At 40.0% G+C, this 13,324-nt stretch overlaps 2 protein-coding genes across 2 annotated transcripts; both read right to left on the bottom strand.

Moving 5' to 3' along the window:
• Positions 1-3,312: 3,312 nt before the first annotated feature.
• On the bottom strand, positions 3,313-5,992 carry LOC148852513 (putative disease resistance RPP8-like protein 2). The gene has a single exon (XM_088947419.1). The coding sequence runs from the start codon at positions 5,840-5,842 to the stop codon at positions 3,641-3,643; it is 2,202 nt and encodes a 733-aa protein (XP_088803545.1). The 5' UTR covers positions 5,843-5,992; the 3' UTR covers positions 3,313-3,640.
• Positions 5,993-9,376: 3,384 nt separating this feature from the next.
• Positions 9,377-10,261, bottom strand: LOC148852512 (uncharacterized). The gene is made up of 2 exons (XM_088945811.1): positions 10,117-10,261; positions 9,377-10,020 (listed from the first exon to the last, which is right to left on the bottom strand). The coding sequence occupies exons 1-2, from the start codon at positions 10,259-10,261 to the stop codon at positions 9,377-9,379; spliced, it is 789 nt and encodes a 262-aa protein (XP_088801937.1).
• Positions 10,262-13,324: the final 3,063 nt, after the last annotated feature.

Here is a 13,324-nt window from a genome sequence, read left to right as displayed (position 1 = left end):
TTTGTTAGGAGAAAATGGAGGTATTTTTGGCCAATAAGGGTTAAGACAAAAGGGTGAGAAATTTTGGTAATTTAATACATTCCGCCACATGATTTAATGACCAGGGGATATTTGTTGCAAAGTGAAAGTTCAAAGGGTATTTTGTCGCAAATGAAAGTTCAAGGGGGCATTTGTCGCTGACACTATAGTATAATGGGTTCTTTACAATTTATCCTGTAAATCATCTTAATCATGTACAAGTATGATTCATTCAAGTGTTGTTACTTGAATATAAACTAAATAACATAACTAATTAAGCTACACTAATTCAATTGGCTAACTAATTAAGCTACACTAATTCAATTGACTTGTTTAATCTATGGGGGCTGTGTGATACATGAGCTTTGTGAAACAAAATCCAAATTGAACTACCCTTGTGATGTTTTCAATTGGGAAAAAAAAAAGAAACTGATTCCAATCCAAGCATTATTGGGATATGTATTGTCAGATAAACTTGTATTAATTAAATTAAGTTATGTTATATTTATTAAGTTATTTTGGTTTTGTTAATTAATTTAATTGATTAAATTAGATTTATCATGTTAGGTCAATTAAGTTAAATTTAATAGATTAACTATTTCACCTAATCGAATTATGTTTAACTAATTTACTTCATTGAATTATGTTAAGTAGATTAGGCGCAGTTAATATAATAACTAGTTTTAGATACATTATATTTATTTTAAAATAATTACATAGTTTTCCTTACTTATTTTATAATTTTATGATTTTTCTTAGTTAAAACAAAAAGAAAAAGATGAAATATTGTAGGCCAGCCTGGGCAGGCCAAGGCTTGATTTTGGTCCAATGTCTTTTATATAAAATAGTTCATATATGTAATAAATTATATTAAATGGTTTATAATATACATATAATTTTATTTTATGCATTATACAATATAAAATATTATATAATTCGTGTTATAAGTGTCATCTTGTAATATTTAAATATAAAATATATAACATAAAATAAAATAGCATTTATACATATATACACATTATATATAAAATACATATATTTAAGCATATGCAGCCCACAACAGGCCTAGGTGGGGCTAGGTTGAAATGATCACCCCTACAGCACTCGAATTCAGATTGAGGCCTATCAAATCCGATTGAATTGGTGCACAATGAACAAATATGCCCTTTATTTGAATCCAATCTGATCCATTTGCATTCCTAACGAGTCTTATTTCATTCCTAATTGGGTAAACTCAAAATAAATCCACCGTAGAAATTATTTTTGTGTATGTATTATTTGATAAAGTTGTATTAATTTTCATTAATGTTTTATTTTTAATTATTAAGGTTGATTGTACAATATTATGTATTGTATAAAATCTATTTCATACCATACATAATATAAAATATTATATATGTATTTTAGGTATCATATTATAATATTTATATATGAAATATAAAATAATATATCATATACATTATCTATTTGGGGGATTAGGGTTGGACTCAGGATGGACTGGACAAATACCATTCCACCTTGTTCCTAGTAAACGAAGTTTGAGTTTCCTTGTAACCTGATCTAAACCGGATCAATGGTTAAAAAAATCACTAAGATTGGGGAGGATACAAGTAAAGGTGGGTTAGATTGCCATCTTTTCTTCGGTTTTCAAATACATTATAGAAAAATACAATAAAAAGATGAAAGTCTAGTTGCTATCAAGTTGAACCCTTATAGGGTTCGATTTGGCTTGGAAACTAATATGTCACCAAGTCGGGTTCAAGTAGAAGCATTGGAGGGTCAGCATAGGGTGAAGTCAAACCATACTGAACCCAACTTATGTTTATTTTTCATTATTTTAAAGTTGAACTTAAATTAATTTTTACTTTTATTAAATTTAATTATTTAGTAAATTGTTAATGATGTGCAATTTAAGTTATGATATTATGGTAATTTTATTATTGTTTATAATTTTTAATAATGAAAGAATTTGTTATTATAAATTTAGTATAATGTTATTGTAATTAATTAAAAACAATAATTTATTTTGAAATTTCCACTATCTTAATCATTTTTAAATGAAAATTAAGTGAATAATTTTATGAACTACTAACATTAGTTAGGGGTGCAACTTGGTCGGGCCCAACCCAAGCCCGAATTGGCCCAATTCAGAATTTTACATAGGCTAGCCTTGTATTTTCGATCCTCGAGTTGGGCTCGGGCCTAACCCTTAGGTAGCTCAAACCCAGCCTGAGCCTGGCCCAATTATATATATTTATACATATATATGTGTATATATGTAAATGTTGCATATATATTTATGTATATACACATACATATTTGTATATATAGCATTTGTATACATATTTTGCACACATATTTATATACATATATACATATATATACATACATATATATATGCATAAATACATTTGTATATGTATAATTTTAGAGTGGTTTCATTGACCAACCCGAGTCCAACCCAAATGCATCAAATTACAGGGTGGGATGGGCTTGGGTTGGGAAAATCAGGCTCGAATTCAAGCTCGGGTCTTAAACCCACCATAAACCCGGCCCAACCCGCCCAACTTGCACCCCTAGCGTTAATAAAGTAGTTATATAACTAAGTAATTTTGCAAATAGTACAAGTAATGTCAACAGATGGGGCCCATGTTATACTCGTAAGAAGTTCATATTGTCTCTCTCTAATTGACCCAAGTAAATGAATAGAAAGTAATTAAGAGAGTATTTTGGGAGAAAGCGTGGGTGGATTAAGAGAGATGTTTTGGGAAGATTTAAGAGAGAGAGAAGAGAGATTTTAGGAAGGTATTTAGGTAATTGAGAAGTAAGGCTAGTAGGAGTAAGGAGAGACTTGCTGATGTGCCTTAACGAGATGGATGGGGAGGGGTAATGAAGGAAGAGAGAGAGAGAGAAAGAGAGAGAGAGTTGAGAAATATGAAAGGGGAAGGGAAAAAGTGGAAAGCATGCAATGTGGACTATTTTGTTGTATCTAAAAATAACTTTTATATTGTATTTCACAAACAAAATCAATTGCAAATTACTTGTATGAAACTTGAACCTATAACGATTTATTTTATTTTCAAGTATCTTATGAAAATTTAGTAAAAATACAATATCCAAATTTAATGGTTATATCAGATGGGATGGGGTAGATCGATATTATAAATGAAATCTAATTAGAGTTTGATGGAATATAATTGACAATCGAATACAGTTCAAGTTTGCAGCCCTAATCCGCCATTACTTCTCTGAAAATCATCGGTCACTAAACAAAAGGGTACCTTTCGCTGAGACAAAAATATCTCCACAGATTTCTCATATATGATTTCCAAATCAAAACTTGTATCATATCGGGGAAGTTGTGATGCATTTACTTTCCAACACAAGAATGAAAGGATCTTCTGGTTGTGACTTGTGAGCAAGATAGGAACTCTTTCAATTTGTTATGAGGCCAACTAAACTCAAAAAACTTGAGCTTAGAAGATGTTCTCAAATTACTATACGAACACGAAAACCAGTAACTTCAGAGTGTGCAAATAAGCTAAACTACCCATGAGAAAAACACAAATATAACTAAACATACCAAGTTACTTCAACCGACTGAGCAAAAGTTATTTATTTTTCATTCCCTAATATTCCAATCAACAATACGCACCATTTCAAGCCAATTATCACCTTTGGTACATTCTTCAGGCATATCCGACAACTTGAAATCCCGAAGAGTGGTGATGCGCTTAAGTTCATCCGGAAGCTTCCTTAATTTTCTGCACGATCTAATCTCGAGCTCTTTAAGTTTCGGCATTGCTCCTACCTCTACACTCCATGTCCCCAGTTCCTCCATATTCCAGATTTTCATTACTCGAAGCTCGGGAAAACACCTTGAAGAGCAGGCCATGCACTTTCCCGTGTAGGAATTTGATAACTTGAGGAACCTTAGCTTGGGTAAACTCCCCAATGTCGGCATTGGATCTTCTTTGAGTCCGGATACTGACAAAATGAGACTTATTAGGTTTGGCGGGAAGGCATTCTGTTCCAACAATTTCTCTAAGCTCCCCAGCAAATATAGGTCAGTGAGATCCTTATTGTTCTTAAAACTCAGAGTTGAGCAGAAAGGCCCAGTCTTACCCATTTCATTCTTGGATCTTAACCTCAAGGATTTAAGGAGATGCAGTTTCTCAATCCACCTGAGCAGTGCATCTTGTTGATGGACCGATAATTGGAAAACCAAACCCAATTTCGTAAGACAAGTAAACTTGTCCAGACCATCCTTCACAGGACTGTCCTTGTCTACAAATAGTCCCCATAGCGATTGGAGATTCTTCACCGAGCGACTGCTAGGTTGATGATCAAACCTACCCAGACGACTCTCGTTCAAGTATAGCTGTCGGAGTCCTCTCATCTTCCAAATCGAACTAGGGAAAGTGCTGATATAAGTGTGCTTTACATCTATCGTTTGAAGACATCTCAACTTGCCTACGGACTTTGGTATCGTGTCCAAGTAAGTCCATCTCAACCCAAGGTACCTCAACTCAATTAGTTCATCCAGTTCCTCTGGTAGCTTGGGCTTATATACGCGCTCTAGGTCAAGGATTAAAAGCGACTGAAAGCAGTTCTGAGCAATTCCCCTGAAAAGAAAGTTTCCTATCATCTCGCCGGGACCATCTCCTTTTCCAAAGTCGAACGAACAAAAAGATAGGAGATTTTTGTACGATTCCCAGGAAGGTTTCTTGTCAGCATAAATTTGGTCTAACTGCGTGTCATTGGGCTCACAATGATCAACAAATCGATACATTTGAGCAGTAGCTGAAGGCGTGGAGGCATTAACAAGGTTTACGCCAAGATTAGAATGAGCGCAATTTAGTAAGCGTTGTCTTAAAACGTTGGGCACACGAACCCTCTGAGCCCTCCCATCGGACCTCATCTTTACTACTATAACCAAATTCCGATTTATCAAGTCGTTTAAAAATTTCTCAGCAACTGTTTCAGGAGGTGTGTCGTCAATCTGCTTCACCAACTCCTCTGCAACCCACAACGAAATCAACCTCCTTGTTGGGATCTCGAAATCTTGGGGGAAGAGAGCAAAATAATCGAGAAACTTCTTCAACCCTAACTCGCCGGGAGGAACTGGGTCCATGACATCTGACCATGGAGTTTTACTTTTATCTAACGATGAAGTAAGTTCACCGAGCAGCCTTTTTGCACTCCCAAGAACGTCTGAAACCGTGTTTTCTTTTGCGGTTGACAAAACCCCTTTGGAATTCAAAATTGTTAAAGGTAAACCATTGCTAATCTTCACAATTTTCTCTCCAAATTCCGCAACATCTGGATGGATGGATCCCCTATTTTGCGGGGCTGTTAAGATCTCCCAGCTCTCTTCATCACTTAGCAGCCGTAATTTGTGAATATAACCTTCAGGGTCAGCATGTTTAGCAACTTCTGGACATCCACTCGTGAGCAGTATTTTGCTCCCGTTCTTTGCTTCTGGAAATGCCTCTTTTAAAGCATCCCAGTCTTCTATGGCCTCTATGCCATCTAAGACTATCAGATACCTGTTCTCCTTCAAGAAATCGTGATGCCTCTGTTTCGATGTCTCTTCTTCGGCGACCCGTTGAAGCATGTACCGTAAAATCCCTCTCTTGTCATACTTCTGAGATGCACGGATCCAAACACGATAGGCAAAATGATCCGCGACGTCCTCGTGGTTGTAAAGTTGCTCAGCTAGAGTTGTCTTGCCTATGCCTCCACCACCAACAATAGAGATCACGTAGGGGTGGTTATTCCCATCGATGATCTTTTCCTTTATCCTAATTATATCTTGCTCCATCAACAGATAGGAAAGGTTGTATCTTGTTTTGCGTTGGAGTGCATCTTCACCTTGTAAACCTTATGGATCCTAACTTGGATTGTTTTACTTCCTTCAGATAATTAAAACGAAAGACAAGAAGCATAAGGCTCCCATTCCGTGTTGAACAGTTGGGACCTGTAATGGTACCATGGCTAGCTACTTGTTAAGAGAAATTGAGAGTCGACAAATTTTGTCTTATTTTTATTATTTTTAAATACAACTTAAGTGGATTTTAAATTAGTAAAAATCTATTTTATGTAACTACAAACGTAGTAGTCCATGACAGCTTCTTCTCTTTCCCTCATTCCTTTTAGATTTCTTTTGTTTTCCTTTTTGAATTTTTTATTTTTAAAATACCAATGGGTCTGGCTTGTCCAATTAGGAATTTCATAAGCCTAATTTTGCTTATTAGTTTTGCCAAACGTTACTATTATTATTATTAGTTATATTTATTAATCTCTATAAGATAATCATGATTCCTCACTAGAATACATGTGAAGACTAGATCATAGAGTAAAAACATGACCACGGATATACACCGATAAAAGAAGAAGTTATCATACAAGCATGCAAGATATACAAAGACGCTCTCCATGCAACACATTGTAAGATACTAAGATCATAGAAGTGGTGGTTGTGGTCTACGCAGGCTAACAACTAGTCCCCACTCTACAATCTGACATGTGTACCCATCAAATCAACCTAGGCAACTAAGCAAATAACCCATTTAGGTGGAATATTTTATCTTCAGACCCAAGGCCACCTTACACCTTTTCCATTATGGCGGCCGGCGGTCATCATCTTCCGTTGGCTTATATGTTCCTCGGGTATCTGTACTGCACGACCAAATGGATCATACAGTCCATCAGATCATGGACGCGAGCCCCCTTTCTTTTTATGTTTCTATGTGAGTGCTTCCAATTGAGTGTCACTCCCTGTTGGTTGTTCCAATTGTCTATTAGTACGGCAACACTCGAGGGTGACAGTTGCGAGGATGTCTCGCTAGACATGTGTCATAGTGGCTCAACGCGAAGAGGGAGAAATAGTCTGGAGTCACCGAGATCGAATTGAAGTTTTCTTCGTTGGATAGTCTTGTTCCTCGTCCATATGCTCAGCTAGTCTACCACGCCATGCCTTTCTACATCGGAGTGAATGTTACCGAGGGCGATGATCAGCAATGAGTAGTGGATGCCGATAATCCTTGTCGTTCAGTTTGCTCAGTTAATCTTGTGGCCTGGTGTGGTTGCCAATCTCAATCATGCCGGGGAGGCACAAGTTTAGCCGTATCGACCTGATCGTCTCCTCCGCCAATTTGGATATGATGGTATGGGTTCATAGTTTCTAAGGTCGGGAGGAGAGGATGTTTTTTGGCAACGCCATTACGGGCTGGTGTTTCCTAGTGTTACCCATTTCCCACTAGCTGGCTTCAAGCATGTGGAGGCTTGTAGTTCTGTTCACCTAGGCTATTTATGTGCTCTTCTTGGCGGGCTACACATGTTTATGGTGACCGAGCCTCATCCATGACATGTGATGCCACCTCCCACCCCCGCCGGGCCATGCAGCTGAACAAGGTGGGGAAACCCTTTCTGAGGTTAGTGGTTCCCATGTTGCGTCAGTAGTCCAAGCAGCTATGGAAAGGCAGTGTCCTCTAAGCGCTGACCGTAAGGGTAAGTGGCCTGCGGTTAATTAAGGAGGGGTAGAGCAGTTGCCCTCTATAAATAATAAACATAGAGCAGCGAGGGTTGCTCGTTCTTATTGGTTATCGATAGAGGGACGCCTCAGTGGTTCGACTGTAGTGTCAGACGAGAAAGCGCCCCAAGCTGAGGTACGGGATGTTACTAACAAAGATGTTGCAAGGGACCACTTGGGGATGTGAAAGAATAATCTTTGTGGAGAATCTTTTCATTATGCAAGGCACAATCATATTTATACACATACAATGGACGCCTGAAATTTAGGAGCAGGAGACTCACTTGTAGTAGTAACCTACCTACTAATCATACCTAGCTAAAGACGCCTAGGGAACTACCAGAATTTGTGCCTAGATACATGCTTATCCATGTTTATCCAGAATTTCATAGTTCATGACGAATTCCAATACTCCCCCTCAAATTGGTGCATGAAGATTCCGAATGCCCAATTTGCCAAGGAAATAGGTGAATTTTTCTTTGCCAAGAGCCTTCGTCAAGATGTTAGCCAACTGCTCTGTGGTTCGAACATGCCGAGTAACAATGTTTCCATGCCACAGCTCATCGCGAACAAAATGACAGTCAACTTCAATATGCTTTGTCCTCTCATGAAACATTGGATTCGCAGCTATATGCAGGGCTGCCTGGTTATCACAATATAAGCGCGCAGGTTCGTCATGCGCCACTCCCAAGGACAATAGGAGTTTCTTCATCCACTTCAATTCACAACATGTCACAGCCATCGAACGATATTCTACTTCTGCCGAGGAGCGCAACACAGTGTGTTGTTTTTTCATTTTCCAGGAAACTGGTGACTGCCCCAGCAGAACGAAATAGCCAGTCAGCGATCGTCGTGACAACGGGCAGCTTGCCCAATCAGAGTCACAATAAGCATACAAGCGCAGATCGCTATCGGAACGCAATACTATACCTTGACCAGGATATCCTTTCATATATCGCACTACACACAGAGCTGCCTCCCAATGTTCTTGCCGCAGGCTATGCATGAATTGGGCCAGAATATGAACACAATAGCACAGCTCAGGTCGTGTGTTGGTTAAGTATATCAACCTCCCTACTAGTCTTTGGTACTAATTCGGATTGTGCATTAGAGCACCCTTGGCCAGCGCAAGATGATGATTCTGTTCAATGGGCACTGACACTGGTTTGGCTCCCAATAGTCCACATTCCAAGATAATGTCTAGGGCATACTTCCGTTGAGATAAATATATTCCATCAGGACCACGAGCTACTTCAATACCTAAGAAATATTTAAGTGGACCCAGATCTTTCATATGGAAGCATCGACTGAGATACTCTTTGAATTTCATAATGGCTACAGTATCATTTCCCCCAACAATCAAATCATCAACATATATCAGCACGTGCAGACGAACATTGTGTTTGAAATAAATGAACAAAGAGTAGTCAGGATACGATTGAACAAACACGAACTGTATCAAGGCCGCTGTTAATTTCGAGAACCAGCATCTGGGAGCCTGACGTAATCCATAGAGAGATTTCTTCAATTTGCACACTTTTGTTCGATCCTTAGATGCAAAACCTGGCGGCAACTGCATGCATACCTCCTCATCCAAATCCCCATGTAAGAATGCATTATGTACATCCATCTGATGCAACTCCCAATTCTTAGCGGCTACCACGGCTAAGAAAGTGCAGACTGTCGTCATTTTGGCCACAGGAGTGAAAGTTTCATTATAATCTAACCCCTCAACCTGTCTATTCCCGAGAATAACTAGCCGAGCCTTATGTCGTTCAACCGTCCCATCTGAATTATATTTGATCTTATAAACCCATTTACTTCCTATTGCCTTTTTCCCGGGAGGTAGAGTTTCCAATGTCCAAGTACCATATCCTCCAAAGCCTGGATTTCCTTCCTCATAGCTTCCCTCCATTTCTCACTTTTCATTGCCTCTGAAAAGATGGTGGGCTTGGCTCCTGCAGTGACTGCAGCTAAGAAAGCTTGATGTCTAGCAGAGAAGTTAGTACATGTCACATAATTCGCTATGGGATAGGGAGTCGTACCTGAGAACTCTGATTCAGAGTTGGCTTGAGTGTGAATGGGGTTTTTCAAACATCGAGAAGTGTAGGTCACGTAGGGCTTCAACAAAACAGACAACGTGCGATGTCGATGTCCCCTACCAAGTTGCTCTTCTGGTTCCGTTTGTGGTGTTGGATCCACATTAATTCTGTCCTCACTGCCATTAATTCCCACTTTCTGCACACTCTCTTCTTCTCCGTGCTCCTCCTCTCTTCCATCATCATTATTCTCAAGGCTCCTCCTATCACAGATGTTTGCTGCATCACTCCCCCTGTCTTTATTCCCTTTGTAGCTGTGTACAACATCATCATTGACTACGGCATCAACTAGTGCAATGGCTGAGCTAGGTTTGTCTCCCAGAGTGGCTTCTGAACCAGCGACATATGGAAATATATTTTCATAGAAGACTACATCATGGGAGACAAAATATTCACCTCTTTCAACATAATATACGTGTCAACCTTTCTTTCCGTAGGGATAACCCACAAAAACACACTTCCTACTCCTTTCTCCAAACTTATCCTTGTCTCGAGGACTCCAATGAGCATAGCAGAGACAACCAAATACTCTCATGTGCTCGTATTGAGGTGGCGTCCCGAACAGTACCTCATACGGAGTCTTCCCGCCAAGTACAGAAGAAGGTGTCATGTTTATCAAGTATCCGGCGGTTAAGGAACGCACAATGGAGCAGCGTCTCTCATCCTCTTTGTGTTCTTCCCAGAAATAGTGACACTATTCATCATCCTGAAAACCAGAGCGGCGATGGATCTGAAACCGATGACCCATGGGCGTTGAGAAGACATCTTCCGCGATCAAGATCCTCAAGCAGGTCGGTGCTTATCCCGATGTGGATAGCCATGCGATCCGACCAGGAAAGGGTAAGATGAGGAACCGTCAATACATTTCTCGCAAGGGTCCTCTCATTGTTTATGGCACTGAGGGTTCCAAGATTGTGAAGGCTTTCCGCAACATCCCCGGTGTCGTAGTTGTCAGTGCCGTAGTTGCCAATGGAAGAGAAGAGGAGGAACAGTTCTCGCCGCCGTTGGTTCCACTCGAACAGGGAGAAGAGGAACAGTAGCTTCGCCGCCGCTCTTCTGGGTTGGGATCGAATGGAGGGGACGAGCTACAGTGTCGATCTGGAAAAACTGGAGTGCAAGGTCTGGACTCTGCCGACGCCAAGCGAATGCGGTGTTTCTCTCAGCAACTTCGTTATGGCTCTAATACCATGAAAGAATAATCTTTGTGGAGAATCTTGTTTCATTATGCAAGGCACAACCATATATATACACATACAATCGACGCCTGAAATTTAGGAGCAGGAGACTCACTTGTAGTAGTAACCTACCTACTAATCATACCTAGCTAAACACGCCTAGGGAACTACCAAATTTTGTGCCTAGATACATGCTTATCCATGCTTATCCAGAATTTCCTAGTCCATGACGAATTCCAATAGGATGCTTCTCAAAATGGTGCCAATCCCTCATCTGAAATGGGGTAGAGGGCTGATGTGGAGTTCATGTTGTCAGGGGTTCGTGCTCCATTTGCCATTATTGTTACCGTCACCATTGCAAGTGGGCAGGTTAAGAAAATAGCTTCTCACGCTCGGAGAAGGGACTTAAGGACTTCTGAACTGGTAAGTGTACCAATGACTGGTAAGTGTACTATATCTATATTTGTAGCCGTTTATTTTGAAACAGGTAGGGGTCAAGGAGGATCGCCTCAAGCTTGTCACCACACAAGTGTCATCTAATAGTGTTGTGAATGAGGTGTGTGTGTGTAAATACATTGTGTTTAGTCTTTTTTTTGTGGTATTGTCCTGTCTGTATTCATGATGTCTTGTTCATTTTGCCACAGGGAGTGTTTGATGTCAATATGGCTAGTGTTCCTGTGACATCTACTGTTAGCGTATTCCATCAGATTTAGGATTGTATCTTTATCTCCTTAATTCTAGGAGATATAGTTCCACTCCAACTAGCTATACATATTTTTCTTTCCTTGTTGTATTCCAAGTTAGGTTGCCGACCTATTCTCTGGTTGTATCTTTAGCCATATTATAAATAGGTTGTAACCTGTTGAATTCAGATCATCAAGAAATATTATTTTCCCATATATCTTCCTTGCTCTTTCATATCATGGTATCATAGTTGTGATCCACGTCTTCTTGCTTCCTCTGCGGTTTTCGTTTCTCTTCTGCAATTTTTTATTTGGTCTGAGTTCGGTGGTCTCTTCTGTGTCTTCTTGCTCAACGGTTCTTGATCTTCCCTACTCTCACTCTGCATCCCTGCGGTTCAACTTAACAACGGCATTGGTACGACCTTTCGCCTGGTATACTCCAAATTGAAATCTCAGCTACTCCAAGATCCCGCTTTCGAGTTCACGGATGATTCTCTTCTCCATCACCAGGTCATATACTGATTGCATTCCCTTTGCGCTCTCCGCCTCTCTGTCTTAGTCACAACGGCACTAGTACAAGGAAGTCGACGTAATCGTTGACAGAAGGCAAACAAGCCATTGAAAACGGGGCAGTCCTTGCCGACGTTGAAGTGCTTGAGGTGGCAGGCGTGTGTATGGTTGAGGAGAGTCTCGGGTTTTATGGATACGAGGAAGTCGACGTAATCGTCGGAGTGGAAGCGGTGGATGTCATCAGGACCGACAAGATAAGGGCGGTTGACCTGCATATGACGGTGAAGAGAGTAGTGTAGTAGTCTCTGATTGAAGGCTCGTAGAGACAACACACCCTCCGTTTCTTCGCGTCTGGACCTCCTGGGAGAGAAGCGCTCCCCGTTGCTTGAATAAATCATGCAGCCCATGTGAGCAGAACCGAAACTTGTGCCTAAGCTGCTTGCTATGAAACCTGTGTTTAAGGTCAGTATTGAGAATTTCCCGTGACTTGTGTTGCTCCAAAAGTCAACGCTTCTCCTCATGGATTCATTTGAAGCTGCTCAACATATTTCTCATCCCATCACTGTTATCTTTGATGGTTCAAATTATGATTTATGGTCCCAAGATATGCACAATTTTCTCAAGGGACGCCTTCTATGGTGGTATGTGACTGGTGAGATGCCCAAACCCACTAAAATTGCTGATGAAATAGAGGATAAATTTGCTAAACGAATAGAAAAATGGGATGGGAAAAATCATCAAATGTTGACCTGGTTTCGCAATACTTGTATTGCAAGCATCAAGTTGGAATTTCGCAGATATGACTCTCCTAAAGAGGTATGGGATTTCTTACAAGCTCGTTATTCTATTTCTGATGATGTGCATCAGTTTCAACTCTATAGGCGTTTTCACCGTATGAAGCAGCAACCTGAACAGACCATTCACAGTTATGTCTCTGAATTACAAGTTCTTTGGGATCAGTTGGCACAGTGTGAACCTGAATGGGATAGTACCTCTGCGACCACTACTTATTCAAAGCTTTGCGATCGCCAACGTGTTTGACATCTTCTGATGACTCTCAAGGATGAGTATGAACCTATTAGTGGTACTCTACTTCATCGTAGCCCATTGCCCTCCCTTGAAGTTGTGATCAAAGATTTGCTCTCTGAAGAAACTCGACTAAAAACACTTCAAGATGAGCGATCCTTACTATCTACTGATGTTGTTCTTGCTACTCCAGGTACATCTAGTACTTCTTCAACTTCCTCTAAATCCTCAAAACGGAGTTTCTGCAATTACTGCAAGAAGACTGGTCACACTATTTCT

Source organism: Nelumbo lutea, chromosome 5 (assembly GCF_056320005.1).
Source record: "Nelumbo lutea isolate HS-2025 chromosome 5, American lotus-T2T, whole genome shotgun sequence".
Taxonomy (NCBI): Eukaryota; Viridiplantae; Streptophyta; class Magnoliopsida; order Proteales; family Nelumbonaceae; genus Nelumbo; species Nelumbo lutea.
Note: the sequence above shows the minus strand (reverse complement) of the source record. Positions and strands in the feature narration are given on the sequence as shown.